General features: G+C 54.7%; 1 protein-coding gene across 1 annotated transcript; it reads right to left on the reverse strand.

Annotated features, from left to right (window-relative positions):
• Positions 1-5,800: 5,800 nt before the first annotated feature.
• On the reverse strand, positions 5,801-6,614 carry MIF (macrophage migration inhibitory factor). The gene is made up of 3 exons (XM_022551402.3): positions 6,410-6,614; positions 6,064-6,236; positions 5,801-5,981 (listed from the first exon to the last, which is right to left on the reverse strand). The coding sequence occupies exons 1-3, from the start codon at positions 6,515-6,517 to the stop codon at positions 5,915-5,917; spliced, it is 348 nt and encodes a 115-aa protein (XP_022407110.1). The 5' UTR covers positions 6,518-6,614; the 3' UTR covers positions 5,801-5,914.
• Positions 6,615-15,807: the final 9,193 nt, after the last annotated feature.

Here is a 15,807-nt window from a genome sequence, read left to right on the forward strand (position 1 = left end):
GGCGGCAACTCACCAAGGAATCAGCCCTTCACCGAACGATTCATTCCTGGAAATGGGGCTCCCTTCCTGAACCCTTCTCAGAGCACAGCTCTCCTCGTGCTTTGCTGTTGGTGGTGTGGAGGCCCTGGGCTCTTTGCTGTGAGGTGTCCCTGGTATCATATCAGTCACTCAGTCTGAACAGCTGATCAAGCTGATGGGAGGCTTCTGCCACCTCTTACCTGGCTGCTTCCCTGGGGGCAGTGTCACCTGGGCGTCACAGCCCCACGTGCTGGTGGGCAGGGTCACTCACCTTCTTCTCTGAAGCCATGCACTCAGCTCACCGGAAGGGGCCTAGTTCCGGCCCCCCCCACTCCCAGTGCTGGAGTGGAAGTCTGGGCGTTCACCAGAATTTAAAGAATAGTCGATAGGCATGAAATCCAAAGGGTCTTTTCACTTCTTTCTGAACAAGAAGGAAATGGGCTTATTTTAGAATCAATATTATCCTCTGAATTATCAGAGAGCAAAAGAGGAGACTTGCTCCCTGAAGAGTTGGGTTCTCCCTAGGGAAATACTGGAAGGTTCTGACAGAGTCCACCTGATTTCCCCGCCACGTTGCCTTTCTTTTTTTTTGGCTGCACTGTGTGGCATGTGGGATCTTAGTTCCCCGACCAGGGATCGAACCCGTGCCCCCTGCAGTGGGAGTGCGGAGTCTTAACCACTGGACCACCAAGGAAGTCCCCACATTGCTTTTTTGACTGGCCAATTTTATCCTCAGGAAGGTCTAGGCTTATGTGTTAAAGTAACAGTTCAGGTGGTCATCGCCCCCCCATCCCCTGCAGAGCTAGTGGTGGGAGGAAAGAAGCTCCTTAGGGAGCAGGGCACTGGCACCTACAAGAGGTCCTAATTCATAAGCTAAGTTGACAGCTTTGGAATTTGGGGCAGCTCCTTTTTACTGCTAGCATCATCGATGTGGCCCGTGAGCACTTCATCCAAGCCGTACTCGGGACATCTGAGGCCCTGGGGCCCAAACTGGGAAAACATTTGCAACTCATGGCAAAGGGTTAAATTCTCTGATATATAAAAAGCTCTAAAACAAAAAACAACCCAGTGGGAAAAATGGACTTGAGGATTTGACTTAGTTTCCAGAAAAGGAAAAGGTAATGGCTATTCACTAGAGGAAAAGACACTCCATCTCAGAAGAAGAAAAATGCAAATTAACACCTTCTGGGGAAAAGCCTTTCCCCACCAGGAAGCCCAAAGTCAAAACAGGTGGCGATGCCCCTGTGCCCAGTGGGTTGGTGCCCTATACCCCCTTCTAGGAGGGACATCTGGCCATATTAAAACAGCATCGATTTTGACTGACTAATCCTACTTCTAGGAACCTATCCTCCAAATATACCTACACACGCGTGGACGCCAACAGCGCAGAGCTAAGAGTGGAGGGATGGAAAGGGCTCGAATGTTCTCAATAGGGGCTGGCTGAGTAACCATGGCCAGTCCCAACAAGGGAATACTGGAGACTCTTCAGGTACTGAGATAGACTTTTAAGTAAAAAAAAAAAAAAAGTGCAACCTAGTGTAGAATATGCTACCATTTGTGGGAAAAAAAAAAGTTGGGGGGAGGGGAGGGGAGGGGGTGTTATATGTGCATAAAATAGCTCTAGAGGGATTTGAGAGAGGGCTGCCTGTGGAGGGAGAAGGCAGGAGGGAGCTTTCTCTTTGGGGATCCTTGGAATGCTTTGAATTTGAGCCATGTAAATATATTACCTATTAAAATGAGAGCAGAATTAGGAAAAGAAACCAGGTGGCAGCGGAGCATGGTGGCAGAGACTTCCCATTTGTAGCTTTGGGATTTGGAGCCCTGTCTCGATGTTTGGGGGGTAGACCTATGAGAATATCGAGTCCAGACCCCACTGCCCCCAGATGGGGGCTGAGGCTCCAGTAGTGAGGGGACAGAGTCAATTTCTGAAAACTGACCATTTTTGTCTCTTTTATGTCGGCTTCAAACACAGAAGTGAGGTGTGCTCACTTCACTAGGAGGGGAAATCTGGGCAAATGGCTGGTGGGTTTGCAGTATGGCTGCACCACGCCCCCCCCCGCCCCCATCTTCCAAGCCCATTCTGGAATTCTCCCTAGGAGGCCTGGAGGGCTGGAACCTGGCTTTGCACAGCTGGGAAGAAGGGCTGGGTGGCAGGAGAGAGCTTTACAAAAACACAGTTTTGGGGGCCAGCACTTAGTGCAAAGGGGGGCAAGGAGTCAAGGAGGACATCAGCGGCCCAGAAACACTGGAAACTTCCTAAGCTCTGGGACTGGCTGACCTCCCCAGATAATACCAAGACCTGTGTGCAGTCACGGCCCGCTGGTCCCTGCTTCAGCTCCCCTGGTGATCCACATTACTCGTATCAGAGGCTGAGCTGTCCTGTCAGCTCCGAGGTTTAGGGAATATGTAGGAAAGACATGTGGTGAATCTCTTCATTTCACAGGGAAAACTGATGCCCAGAGGGGAGCCAAGCAGTCTCTTGACCCCAGGGTCCCTCGGATCAGGCTCCCAGGGGAAGCAAGCCCTGAGGCAGGCATCTCAGACCAGGGGACAGGGCAGTGGGGCAAGCCTGCAGAGGACAAGGTGGGAGGCCTGAGGGGGAGCCTACGCTGCCCAGCTCTCCAGAATGGACAAGCCCCGAGTGGCCTCCGGGCCACTGGCGCAAAGATCACAGAGCCAGATGCAGCCACCCAGAGAGTGCTGGGGGACACAGGACCCAGGAGCAGCTCACAGGGCCTGGGCCAAAGCACAGGGTACTTGGCATCGTGCAGCACTGGGTGGCCTCAGGGAAGGCATCCTAGAAGGGTGCAGTGTGGGGCTCCCAGTGAGCAGGTGGGGGAAAGGCATTCGATGCAGAAGGGACAGCACTGGCAAGGGAGGTGCCAGGCTGCAAACCGGGGCTGAAGGTGCTGGTTGCCCCAGAGGCCAGGGGTCTTTGCTGGCAGGTGATGCGGTACCACTGGGGCAATGGCGGAGAGCGGGTGGCAGTCTGTGCCTCCACCCCCATCTGTCCCACATCTCAGTTCGAGCTGTTATTTGGAAATGAGTTTTTGCTGCTGTTTTGAAGGTTGACGACACCCCTGTGGGCCTTGGGGCAGCTGGTGGCATCAGGGGAAGGGACGGATGCTTGGTGGGCAGCGGAGCCCATGCTTCGGAGGAAATGGAGCTGGCCGGGTGCGGGGCGGGGGGTGGGGGAGGACTGGGGTTGGGGACAGATGTCTTGAGAGGGAGGTGCAGCAGCTGCTCTCCTCGGCACGCAGGGACGGTTGTTAGCTCCAGGGGGCTTGGGAGCATGGCGGGCAGGGTTAAGAATGTGGGACCCTGATCCACAGTTGCCCCCTTTTTCCTGTCCAAGGAGCCACTGCTGTGTGACACCCCAGCTGACCAGAGCCTCTGGCGCTCCCTGATTCATGGGGGCAGCGTGCCATGCTCTGCCCTCCAGAGCCCCTCCATCCTCCCCAACACAGCAGGTGTCCAGCCTCCTTGGCCCTCAGAGACCCCTGCAGCTGGGGAGACCCCCATGGCTCATGTGAGGCCACAAGGTGAAAGTCCTAGCTGGGGGCAATGGGAGGGAATGTGAGGTCTGACGCTGGGAGGTGGTGGCCTGGTGTCGACACACCCCAGGAACCGGGATGGTGTCCTCGCCTGTGAAATGAAGGAGTCGGCTGAGATGCTCACAGACACCTAGGCCCCTGCTCTCACGACCTCATGTGGTGTGGTGAATCAAGGTGAAGGCCAAGAGCAGGGGGAAGAGGCTGTGTGCTAGGAACTTGGGGATTGGGGGGCACACAGCTGGGGAGCTCAGGGGATGTGACAAAGGCCAGGCCAAGGCAGGAGCCTGTCACAGGGCAGGTGCTCATACCCAAGAGGGAGGCCCCAGGCCACGAGCCAGGCTGAGTGATGTTTGGCTGCAGCTGGAGCCATGCCACCCCCCCACCCCCTCCCCCAGCACGGAGACTGACTCCAGTCCCCTCACTGAGGACAGAATGAGACTGAGGTGAACTGGAAGACCTCTGTGGAAGAGGAGCGTCCCCTCCGAAAGATGGGCCACGCCCTCCAGACTCCCTTGAAACGGTTCTCCTCCTTTCAAAGGCCACGACTGTCCCCACTGTCCTGGAAGTAAATCCTCAATACCCAGGGAGCTGACTGGGGGCTGAGGGTGGAGAGTGCCCCCTGGACCTGGACTGAAGGAGAGCAGCCCTCAGGCATCTGAATGCGCAAGCTGGCACTGGCAGGCTGCCCCAGAGGTGTGGGGCAGGGGGTGGATCCAAGTGGAAAGTGCCAAGGGACTGGGCTAGGCAGCCCCGGGGCCTGGGCTGTTCTGAAGTTGCCATAATCAGAGGGCAAGTGTGGCCTGCTACAAGCCTGGGATGGGCACCCAAAGCTTCCTGCCCCTGCCTGCTGGGAGTTCACACTGAAGCCACAGTGGGTGCCACATGGGCTGGGCCACTGGCAGCCGTCCCAAGGAAGGAGCCCGTGGCCACCCCAGGCCCCAGCACACATACAAGGTGGCCCTTGTCACTGTGTATCACTCAAAGGTGGGCCTGCTCCTCACTCCCAGCATCAGAAGGGAAGAGCTCCAGAGGCTTGGTCCAGGTAGTAATAACCCTTTTCCCCAGAGCCCCTCAGCTTCCAAAAACAAATTCACTTAAATTCTGTGGAATTTTAAAAAATCACCTCCATCTAGGATGTTCTTGACTATCTTAGGGGCTGAGAAAGAACAAAGGGTTTCAATGGCTCGGGGCCAGCAGGAATCCAGAGGTGAGGGCCCCAGGAATGGGGTTCATGTGGCCAGAGAAGCCCCTTCTCTGTGCCAGCAGCTGCAATGAACTGGACTTCTCCCCCAGGGCAGGCAGTGCAGGAAGGGTGGAGCTGGCCCTTCACACAAATTCCCAGTGCTCATGGCTGGGCCTCATTTGGAAGGAGTCGCTGCCAGGGCCCATGGAGGTGCTCACGCTGCAGGGCAGTAAAGTGTTCAGCCCAAAGGCGACTGGACCTGAGCAAGCAGCACCTCATGGCAGCACCAGGACTGCCTGCTGCCCTATCGCTGCCCCCACGAGGGAGCGAGCCCCTGCACTTGGAGAAGGGATCCTAGGCCAGGAGACCCCAGTTACACTGGACCTTGACACTGACTTTATTTTCACAGGGTACCCTCAGCGCCAGGACCTCCAGAGTCATAGTGGGGTTAACTAGCCACCTGGAGGCTTTCAGAGCTGCTGCGCCATAAGACCTGAATGGTACCCAAATTACAGGGGGTGTTATCTCAGGGAACTGCTGTGCCTGAGGGGAGCAGAGCCCAGGCCCAGAACTGGGGTGAACAGGGCAACATAACCAGGAACTCCACCTCCTGGGCACCTTCCCTCCTACCAGACCCAAAAGCTGTTGCAAAGTTCCAGAACAACGGGATTTCCCAAGTCAAGACACTGAGGCAGCAGCTTATCGAAAAGTGACCCTGGATGGAGTGGGGAAGGCCTTCTCTCCCCCCCCCCCCCCACTCAGATTCTGACCCCTCCCCCTTTCCCACCCAGCCCTAGCCCAAGAGGTAGTCCGGCCTCTGCGGGAGGTAGGGGGTGGGGGACGATCGACGACGAATTCCCGTAGGATTCCGGGGTCTGCGGCCTCGGGCAGGATGCCAACCACAGCTGGGCCCTCTGCTGGGGGCTGGGGGCGTGGAGAGGCTAGGCTGCAGATTCTGGGGGCACCCCTCCCGACCTCGGTTCCCCAGTCACTGACCCAGCCCTGCACCGATTCCTCCGCAAGGCAAGGAAGCCCGAGGCAGCCGCAGTCTCCACACCGTTTATTTCTCCGTCCGGGTAGGTGGGGTCGCTGGGGTGGGGCGGGCAGAAAACCGCGCGCAGGTTGCGGGACGCGGGCAGGGGAGCCCGGGGCGCGACACTCAGGCGAAGGTGGAGCCGTTCCAGCCCACGTTAGCCGCGTTCATGTCGTAGTAGTTGATGTAGATCCTGCGGGGGAGGAAGCGGGTCTAAGCCGGCTGCGAGGTGGCCGCCGTGGCCGCGCGCCCCCTGTCCCCCGACGCCCACACACCTGTCCGGGCTGATGCGCAGGCGTTCGGCCAACAGGCCGCACAGCAGCTTGCTGTAGGAGCGGTTCTGCGCGCCGCCGATCTTGCCGATGCTGTGCAGGCTGCAGAGTGCGCACGGCTCGCTGGAGCCCCCGAAGGCCATGAGTTGGTCCGGCACCACGTGCACCGCGATGTACTGCGGGGGAGGGGCAGCAGTCAGCAGGCCTCCTGGCCTCGCCGTCCCGGACGCCCCCATCCCTTCCCCTCCCGGAGCCCCATCCCGGAGCCGCCTTCCCCGCCCAAGCCCCATCCCGGGGCCACCTCCCCCGCCCCAGCCCGAGACCGCTTGGCCGGGCCCTCCCCGCAGACCTGCGCCGGCTTGCCCGTGGCCTGCGCCAGCTGCTGGGTGAGCTCGGAGAGGAGCCCGTCCGGCACAGAGGCGCGGGGCACGTTGGTGTTCACCAGGAATATCGGCATGACGGCGAGGGACGGCGAAGACAGGGACGCAGGAACCAACCGACTCGCGCGCAAACACCGCCGGGAAACCTCGGAGCTACGTGACCGCCGCCCGGCGCCCCGCCCAGTGCGGCTGCGGCCCAGCCTCCCGTGACGCCCCAGCCGGCGGAGGCCCCGCCCCCGAGGCCGCGGCGCGCTCGCGCCTGGTGACGTCACCGCCTGCGGAGGCCCAGCCCGCCCGGCGGAACTCGGAGCCACTGCGGAGTCGGCCCTTGGCCCTGAGCACCTCCTCAAAGTCGTTCTCCACGCGGCGGCCAGAAATCTGCCTGTCCCTCGTTTGTCCTTTCATCTAGTCACAGCGACGTCTGTGTGCCGGGAGTAGCGGGGATGCGGCTTTTAGCGGGACAGATGGCCCCTTGCCCTCCAGCAGATCACAGCCAGACAAGCAGATGGAGTCCCAGCTCATTCCACTGAGCCCTTGTGTGTCCGCAGTCTCCGCGTGTGCGCGCGCGTGTGTGTGTGTGATGGGCAGGGGTGGTCATTGATGCAGGTGGGAGGGGGCTGCCACAAGCGAGTCACCATCCAGAGGCCTTCCCTGCACCCCTGCTCTTCACGGTGGGTAAGGATGCTGGGAGGCGCCCAGGGGAGGGGCAGGGAGTAGGAGGGGTTCCAAAGGCAGTCAGCAACTCCGTCTCAGAGCCCACCCCAAAGCCCCATCCGGTCCCCTGGGCAACCCCTCTGCAGGTCTGGAAACTTGAGCTCCTCAGGGAAGCCCCACCCTAGCAAGGTCCTGTGGGGATGCCCTCTCACAGAGCCCTGGGTGCAGTCTCTCTCTTCCACTGTTGGTCAGCTCAGGGGGCACCTAGCAGGTGCCAAACATACAAGAGACATGGACTAAATACTGGCTGAATGAATGAATGAAGTTAGCCATGACACGGCAGGAAGATGACAGGGCCAGGGATGAGCCTGCAGGCCCTGCCATTCCTGGGCAGGAGGGCCACCCGACTCCCGCTCTGAGGAGACCCTGGTGGGGGGGTTGTGCTGGGGAGCATAGCTCTGCAGGCACTCGAGGGGGTTTGGCTCATGCTGGTTTGGCCAAGTCTCAGAGCTCTCCAGGGAGGTCCTGTCCTTGGTCTTTGGCAGGTGTGGTCTGGTTAAGGTGGCACAGCACACACTGGCCTGGACACTGGGCATGTGATAGAGCAAGGCCACCATGCCTGTGGGAGCAGGTGGCCTCAGGCAGGAGGTCACATGGCCCAGCTGTGCAAATACTCTGTTAAATGTGGATCCCTCCAGGTGGGCCCCAGGTCATATCCCTCCCCACTCCCACACCCCAGCAGACTTCCTGTGCCCAGGGCTCTGTTACCACTGATGCACCCCATGCATTGTCTGCAGCCCGGGGTGCTCCTCCGAGCCCCAGCAGCCAACTCCGCATGTCCTGCTACCTGTGTCCAAATCCAAGTGCATGACTATTCTCCCATCCCTGATCGCCTGCCAGTGAAATGTGCCTCCATCCACTGTCCCTTTATCCTCACTTCTCCGGCCCCCACCCCGCCTTAGTCTAAGTTAGCTGGCACCACCTTTGGCCTGGCCTGGCCTGCCTGGGGGAGGGGTCTGTCTCCCCACCCACTGGCAGCAGATCTGGCCATGTGACTTGCCCAGTGAAATGTGAACAGAACTGACCCAAGTGACTCCAGCCAGAAGATTCAGGAGCCAGCACCTGGTTGGCGGTTCTCTGATAGTGGAAGTGGGTGACACATTGAAGCCTTGCCAGCAAGTAACCTGCGACACTGTGTAGGTGAGCCACTGTTCGGGGCCTGTGCTCCTGGCTTCTGGCTCCTGGCTTGGGCGTTGGTCCTGGAACGCTGTCGCTCAGTTCGTCAGGAAAGCCCCAGAGCTCCTGGCTCCGTCAGGTCCTCTACTTCAAGGCCGTCACCATATCTGTTTGCGAGTTACTGCTTCCTTTCTGGGCTGCATGAGGTGGGGGACATTGCTGTGGCCTACCTTCTGACCCATTACTAGGTAGCAGGCGGAGGGCTTCCAAAGACAACCACACCCGATTCCCTGGAACCTGTGAATATGTTACCTTACTTGGCAAAAGGCACTTTGTAGATGTAATTAGGGCTACAGACTTTACAGTAGGGAGGTTATCATGGATTATCTGGGTGGGGCCAACGTAATCACATGAGCCCTTAAAAGCAGAGAATTTTCTCCAGCTCAAGTAAGAGATGCAGCAGGAGGGGCGGTCAGAGAGCCTCGAAGCAGAAGGACTCAGATGTGCCGTTACTGGCTTTGAAGATGAAGGGGCCTCAGTCGTTCAGCTGCAAGGAACTGAATTCTGCCAGCAGCTTGAATGAGCTCAGAAGTGGGTTCCTCCCTATTTGACCTGGAGACGCCTTGACTTCGGCCGTGAGACCTGAAGAAGACCAGTCACTTTGTACTAGATTGTGACCCACAGAAACTGAGATAATAAACGTGTTGTTTTAAGCTGCTCGATTTGTGGTAATTTGTTCTAGGAGCAATAGGACAGTAACACCCCCGGCATCCCCAGGGGCTCTATCATCACCTGCTGAACAACAGCGCACACGCACCAGGAGCCCTTGGCCCCCAAAATCCTCTCCCCCTCCCTCCTCACTGACAGCATCCCAGTTCTGTTTCCTTAGAACCTTCACCGCCCCAGAGCCACTGGCAACCAGGCATGGCCACCGGAGGTAGCTGCGGCCCATGTGATGTGCAGGGTCCACAGGGAAGCAGCTGCCTGCAGATGGAGGCTCTACCCTACGCCCTTCCTCCTACCCCGTCCTGGAACCTGGACAGGACTGCACTCCCTCCTGGAACCTGGACAGGACTGCCAGACGTGCAGCAGCTGCCAGGCAACCCCGAGCTGGAAAAACACAGGCAAAGGAGGGGGAGTGGCAACCCTGAGGAGCCTGGGGCTCTGGCGGCTCTGCCCCGCCCCTTCAGCTGCCTTTACATTACAGGAGAAAAGTAAGCCCCTCTCTGCTTGAAGCACCACTGGTCAGGGTTCCTGACGTTTGCAGCCCCAGGGCAGCTCCTGGCTGGTACAGAGGACTTCTTGAGGGCCACACCCCACAGTTGAGGGCTGCTGGGCAGAGAGGGGGTGGGAAGGAAACCTCAGGATGTAGGGAAACGCCAGCTGGATGAGGAGGAATACGGCCCATACGAGCACCCGGCAGGCCCCTAAAGCTGGCAGCCGTGCCCCCCACCCTAGTTGAACATCTCCTGTGGGCAGGACGCAAGTCACCCACGCTGGAAGGGGTGCATGGGGAGGGGGAGGGCCTGCTGACTCCATGACGCAGGGCTACTGCTGTCCTCTTGCTGCCTCTCCCTGACACGGACCTGGCCATCGGTCCACGTCCACGGACGGTCCACCTGACCACCGGCTCCCACAGCCCCTTCGCCAGCTTCATTCCCCTTGCCATCCCTCCCCCAGGCACTCGCGGTTCATCACTCACAGCAAGAACCCAGCCAGCCTTGAGCCCCTGACTGTCCCCCACGCACCAGTCCCTGTGCCCTTGTTCGCTGAATGTGGTAAAAGTTACAGCAAAGACAAGCAAAGGAAACACCCTCCCCCTCCAGTCACAGCGGAAGAAGACCTGGGGGGTCATCATCCCTGCTGGAGACTGCCCCCCGAGCTGTAGCTGAAGGTACAGGATTTTAAGAGGGGTGTCTGCCAGGAGAGCACCACACTGCAAAAGCAGGGCCCAGGCTTGTTGGGGCGCTAGCGGTCATGGCCAGCTCTCCCCCACAGGATGAGACATGGTTCAGAGAGGGTGATCTGGGCTGAGCCTCTTAAACTCTCTGAGCCTCAGCTGAAAAATTCAAAATGGGGGAATTCTTTTTCCATAGATTTGTGTGAAGATTTAACGAGATTAAGGACAAGCACGAAGTGCCTGCATTCAGTATGTGCTCAGTAAAAGCTACCCGATCTTATTGCTTTGTCATCAAGTGGCCTGGAGCAGAAAACGGACTAACAGGCCTGACCCTAATGGTGGCACTGGGCAGTGTGGGCGACTGTGCTTTCCCTCCCTGGTGGCCAGGTCCTTCCCCACCCCCGCCCCTCCCCCATCCCATCAAACCTGAGGCCAAGCTGCGTCTCCCCCACCTCTCCTGGCACGGCCTCTCCTGTCTGCGGGGCCCTGTCCCTGTTTCCTTGCCCTGCTGAGGGGTTCCCTGGGCAACAAGGACTTGCAACGCCCACCCCACACTCTCAGAGCCAATTTGGCTGGGTGGACAGCAAGTGGGACACGGCCCAAGGGCTAGGCCCGGCTGGGGGCATCACTATGGTCCGTGCTGGGGACCAGGGCACCTAAGTGTGACCAGTGCAGTCCCAGACCTGGGACACAGCCTGACACCTGCCCTGCTCACAGCCTGTGCACCACGGGATTTCGAGGGATGGATCCTTTCTCACTAATCTTCACCAGGGGCCAGTAGCGGCCAGGGTGGCCACTGGTGCCGAGGGTGGGGGGCAGCTGGGGAGGCGGGTCAGCAGAGGTGGAGATGGGGCAGGTGGCAGAGAGAAGCTGGGAGAACACAGAGGGCTCCCAGAGTGCTGACACCTGCCTTCCAGAAAGCTCCGCATTTACCGGACCCACAGGCCTTCAGTCCCATCCTTCAACACTCCTACCTCCACAGGAACCCCAGCTGGGCCTGTCCTCAGGAAGCCAGCTCCAGGTGACTTCTCCATGAGACCTCTCCTGACCCCGACTCAAAGAGTTCTTGCTCTCCAGAGAACCTACTGCTTGCCGCTTCTGCTGATTTGGTGGTTACTGCTTCCTACTGAAAGCCAGACAAATTCTTTATGATACAACAATGATCAATTGTTTTTTTGACCTAAGTGCCAAGGTAGTCCAATGGGGAAAAGATGGTCTTTTCAACAAACAGTGCCGGCACCACTGGACATCCATTAAAAGTAAATGAATAAGGGAATTCCCTGGTGGTCCAGTGGTTGGGACTCGGCGCTTTCACTGGGCCCGGGTTCAATCCCTGGTCAGGAAACTGAGATCCTGCAAGCCACGCAGCGCAGCTTAAAAAAAAAAATGGTGGACACTAGATGACTGTGGATGTGGTGATCAGTTTTTAGATACAACACAATCCATGAAAGAATTCATAAGCTGAACTTCTTTAAAATTAAAAACATCTGGGGACTTCCCTGGTGGTCCAGTGGTTGAGACTTCGCCTTACAATGCAGGGGGTGTGGGTTCCATCTCTGGTCCAGGAACTAAGATCGCACATGCCTCCAGGCCAAGAAACCGAAACATAACCCACACAGCAACGAAGACCCCATGCAGCCAAAAATAAATAAAATAAAATAAATTAATTTAAAAAGGAAAGACTTTAAAATATATCAACAGGGACTTCCCTGGTGGCGCAGTGGTTAAGAATCCACCTGCCAATGCAGGGGACATGGGTTCGAGCCCTGGTCCAGGAGGATCCCAGATGCCATGGGGCAACTAAGCCCGTGTGCCACAACTACTGAGCCTGCGCTCTAGAGCCCGCGAGCCACAACTACTGAAGCCCACGTGCCTAGAGCCCGTGCTCCACAACAAAAGAAGCCATCTCAATGAGAAGCCTGTGCACCGCAACAAAGAGTAGCCCCCGCTCGCCACAACTAGAGGAAGCCTGCATGCAGCAACGAAGACCCCATGCAACCAAAAATAAATTAAATAAATAAATTTATTAAAAAATATATATACATTTTATAAATAAATAATAAAAACGTCTGCTGTGTGGAAGGCACTGTCAAGAAAATGAAAAGGCAAACCACAGACTGGGAGAAAATATCTGCAAAAGATGCATCTGGTCAAAGACTGTTATCCAAAATATATAAAGAACGCTTAAAACTCAACAATAAGAAGACAAACAACGTGATTTTTAAAAACAGCCAAACAGTTTTTTTTTTAAATTAATTTATTTATTTATCGGCTGCGTTGGGTCTTCGTTGCTGTGCACGGGCTTTCTCTATTTGCGGCAAGCGAGGGCTACTCTTTGTTGCAGTGTGCGGGCTTCTCATTGAGGTGGCTTCTCTTTGCTGCCGAGCACAGGCTCTAGGCACACAGGCTGCAGTAGTTGTGGCACGCGGGCTCAGTGGCTTGCAGGTTCTAGAGCTCAGGCTCAGTAGTTGTGGCACACGGGCTTAGTTGCTCCACAGCATGTGGGATCTTCCCGGACCAGGGCTCGAACCCGTGTCCCCTGCATTGGCAGGTGGATTCTTAACCACTGCACCACCAGGGAAGTCCCAAAACACTTTTAACAGACACTCACCAAAGAAGATATATACAGATGGCAAATTAGCATACAAAAAGATGTTCCATGTTTGTCATCTGGGAAGTGCAAATTACAACAAAATACCACCACACACTTATTAGAATGGCCAAAATCACTGACAACACCAAATGTTGGTGAGGATGTGGAGCAACAGGAACTCTCATTCAGTGCTGATGGGAATTAAAATGGTATAGCCACTTTGGAAGAGAGTTTGGCAGGTTCTTACAAAACTAAACATACCCTTACCCTACGATCCAGCAATCATGCTTCTTGGTATTTACCCAAAGGAGGTGAAAATGTATGTCCACACAAAAACCTGCACATGGATGTATATAGCAGCTTTATTCATGATTGCCAAAAGCAACCAAAATGTCCTTCAGTAGGTGAATAAACTTTGGGACATTCAGACAATGGAATTTTACTCAGTGCAAAAAGAACTATTAAGCAATGAAAAGACATGGAAGAAACTTAAATGCATATTACTAAGTGAAAGAAGCCAATCTGAAAAGGCTACATACTCTATGATTCCAACTATATGACATTCTGGAGAAAACAAAATTGTAGAGACCATAGAAAGATAAGTGGTCACCAGGCGCTGGGCAGGGGCAGGAAAGGGATGACCATGTAGAACAGAGAGGATTTTTAGGACAGGGAAAATACTCTGCATGATACTATCATGGTGGATACATGTCGTCATACATTTGTCCAAACCCACAGCATGTAAAACTACAGGAGTGAACCCTAATGTAAACCGTGGACTTTGGGTGTGATAATGACGTGTCAACATAGGGTCGTGGATTGTAACAAACGTCCCGCTCTGGTGGGGGACGTTGATAATAGGGGGCTGTGCATGTGTGGGACAGGGGGCATATGGGAAATCTCTGTACTTTTCTCTCAATTTTGCTGTGAAATTAAAACTACTCTAAAAAACAATCTTCTTTTAAAAATGTGGGCAAAAGACTTGAACAGAGTCTTCACAAAAGAAGATACGTGAATGGTCATATTAGCACACGAAGAGATGCTCAGCATTATTAGCCATCAGGGAAATACCTCAATAAAAGCACAAGACGCCACTACACACTCAGTGGAATGGCTAGATTAAGAAGAGTGACAGTGCCAAATGCTGACGAGGATTTGGAACATCCAGAAGTCTCATCAATTGCTAGCGGGAATGTAAAACAGTATATGCACTTTGGAAAACAGTTTCTGCTACGGTTAAGCATACATTCATTATTTTTTTTAACATCTTTATTGGAGTATAATTGCTTTACAGTGGTGTGTTAGTTTCTGCTTTATAACAAAGTGATACATTCATTATTAAACTCAGCAATTCATTTACCCCCAAAGAAATGAAAGCATACATCTACACAACTTGTGCAGGAATGTTCATAACAGTTTTATTCATCATGGCCAACAATTAGAAACAGGGCTTCCCTGGTGGCTCAGTGGTTAAGAATCCGCCTGCCAATGCAGAGGACGTGGGTTCGAGCCCTGGTCTGGAAAGATCCCACATGCCGCGGAACAGCTAAGCCCGTGTGCTACAACTACTGAGCCTGCGCTCTAGAGCCCGCGTACCACAACTACTGAAGCCCGCGTGCCTAGAGCCCGTGCTCCACAACAGGAGAAGCTGCCGCAATGAGAAGTCCGCGCACCATGGCAAAAAGTAGCCCCCACTTGCTGAAACTAGAGAAAGCCTGTGCGCAGTAACGAAGGCCTAATGCAGCCAAAGATAGATAAATAAAATAAATAAATTTATTTTTAAGAAAAACAACAACCAATTAGAAACAGCCAAATGTCCACCTGCAGGGAAATGGGTTAACAAATGATGGTATATCCATACAGTGGAATACTATTCAGCCATACAAAGGGATATATGCTAATACATGCAACAACACGCATGAACCTCAAAAACTTTATCTGGAGCAAAGCCAGACACAAATGCATACATGTGGTATGAAATTATATCAAATTCTGAAAAAGAAATCTGACCAATAGTGACAGAAGGCAGGTCCGCGGTTGCCTAGGGCCTGGGGTCGGGCAGGGTATTGATTGCAAAGGGGCACAATGGAACTTTGGAGATGATGTGGCCGGTCTACCTTGATGGTGGTGGCGGCTCATGGATATGTACACCTGTCAAAACTTATCAAACGTAAACTTAATATGGATACATTTTATTGTATGTAAATTATACCTCAATAAAATTGATTTTTAGCAATCAATTCCTCAGAAAATCCTTCCCTGACCACTCCCCACTCAAACACCCCTTGGTATACACACCCTTCAGAAGCTGTATTTTCTTCCACTTCATTTCCCCAAGTTTGTTTGTTTTGTTTTGTTTTAAGATTTTTTTGATGTAGACCTTTTTTAAAGTCTTTATTGAATTTGTTACAGTAGGGCTTTCCTGATGGTGCAGTGGTTAAGAATCTGCCTGCCAATGCAGGGGACACGGGTTTGAGCCCTGGTCCAGGAGGATCCCACATGCCGCAGAGCAGCTGAGCCCATGCGCCACAACTACTGAGCCTGCGCTCTAGAGCCCGTGAGCCACAACTGCTGAGCCCACATGCCACAACTACTGAAGCCCGCACGCCTACAGCCTGTGCTCCGCAAGGAGAAGCCACCGCAATGACAAGCCCACGCACCACAATGAAGAGTAGCCCCCGCTCACCGCAGCTAGAACCGCTAGCCTGCTCGCCACAATGAAGACCCAATGCAGCCAAAAATAAATAAATAAATAAAATTTAAAAAATTTGTTACAATATTTATTCTGTTTCATGTTTTGATTTTTTGGCTGCGAGGCATGTGGGATCTTAGCTCCCCATGCAGGGATCAAACACGCACCCCCTGAATTGGAAGGCGAAGTCTTAACCACTGGACTGCCAGGGAAGTCCACCCAAGTTTGTAATTGTGTTTTTATTGGTTTCCTGTTAACTGCCTCCAGACAGGGAGCACCGAGAGGTCCCAGACCCCATCTGTCCAGCTCACCACTGATGGCTAAACACCAGGCCTGCACACAGTAGGTGCTC

The sequence above is a fragment of the Delphinapterus leucas genome, chromosome 14, assembly GCF_059928025.1.
Source record: "Delphinapterus leucas isolate spDelLeu-1000000601 "Yukka" chromosome 14, BTC_Dleu_Yukka2, whole genome shotgun sequence".
Classification (NCBI taxonomy): domain Eukaryota; kingdom Metazoa; phylum Chordata; class Mammalia; order Artiodactyla; family Monodontidae; genus Delphinapterus; species Delphinapterus leucas.

Coding starts and splice junctions, on each gene's coding strand:
- MIF (XM_022551402.3), bottom strand. CDS start 6,517: ATGCCGATATTCCTGGTGAACACCAACGTGCCCCGCGCCTCTGTGCCG. Junction 6,237..6,409: donor CCACGGGCAAGCCGGCGCAG/GTCTGCGGGGAG, acceptor CCTCCCCCGCAG/TACATCGCGGTGCACGTGGT. Junction 5,982..6,063: donor CTGCGCATCAGCCCGGACAG/GTGTGTGGGCGT, acceptor CCTCCCCCGCAG/GATCTACATCAACTACTACG.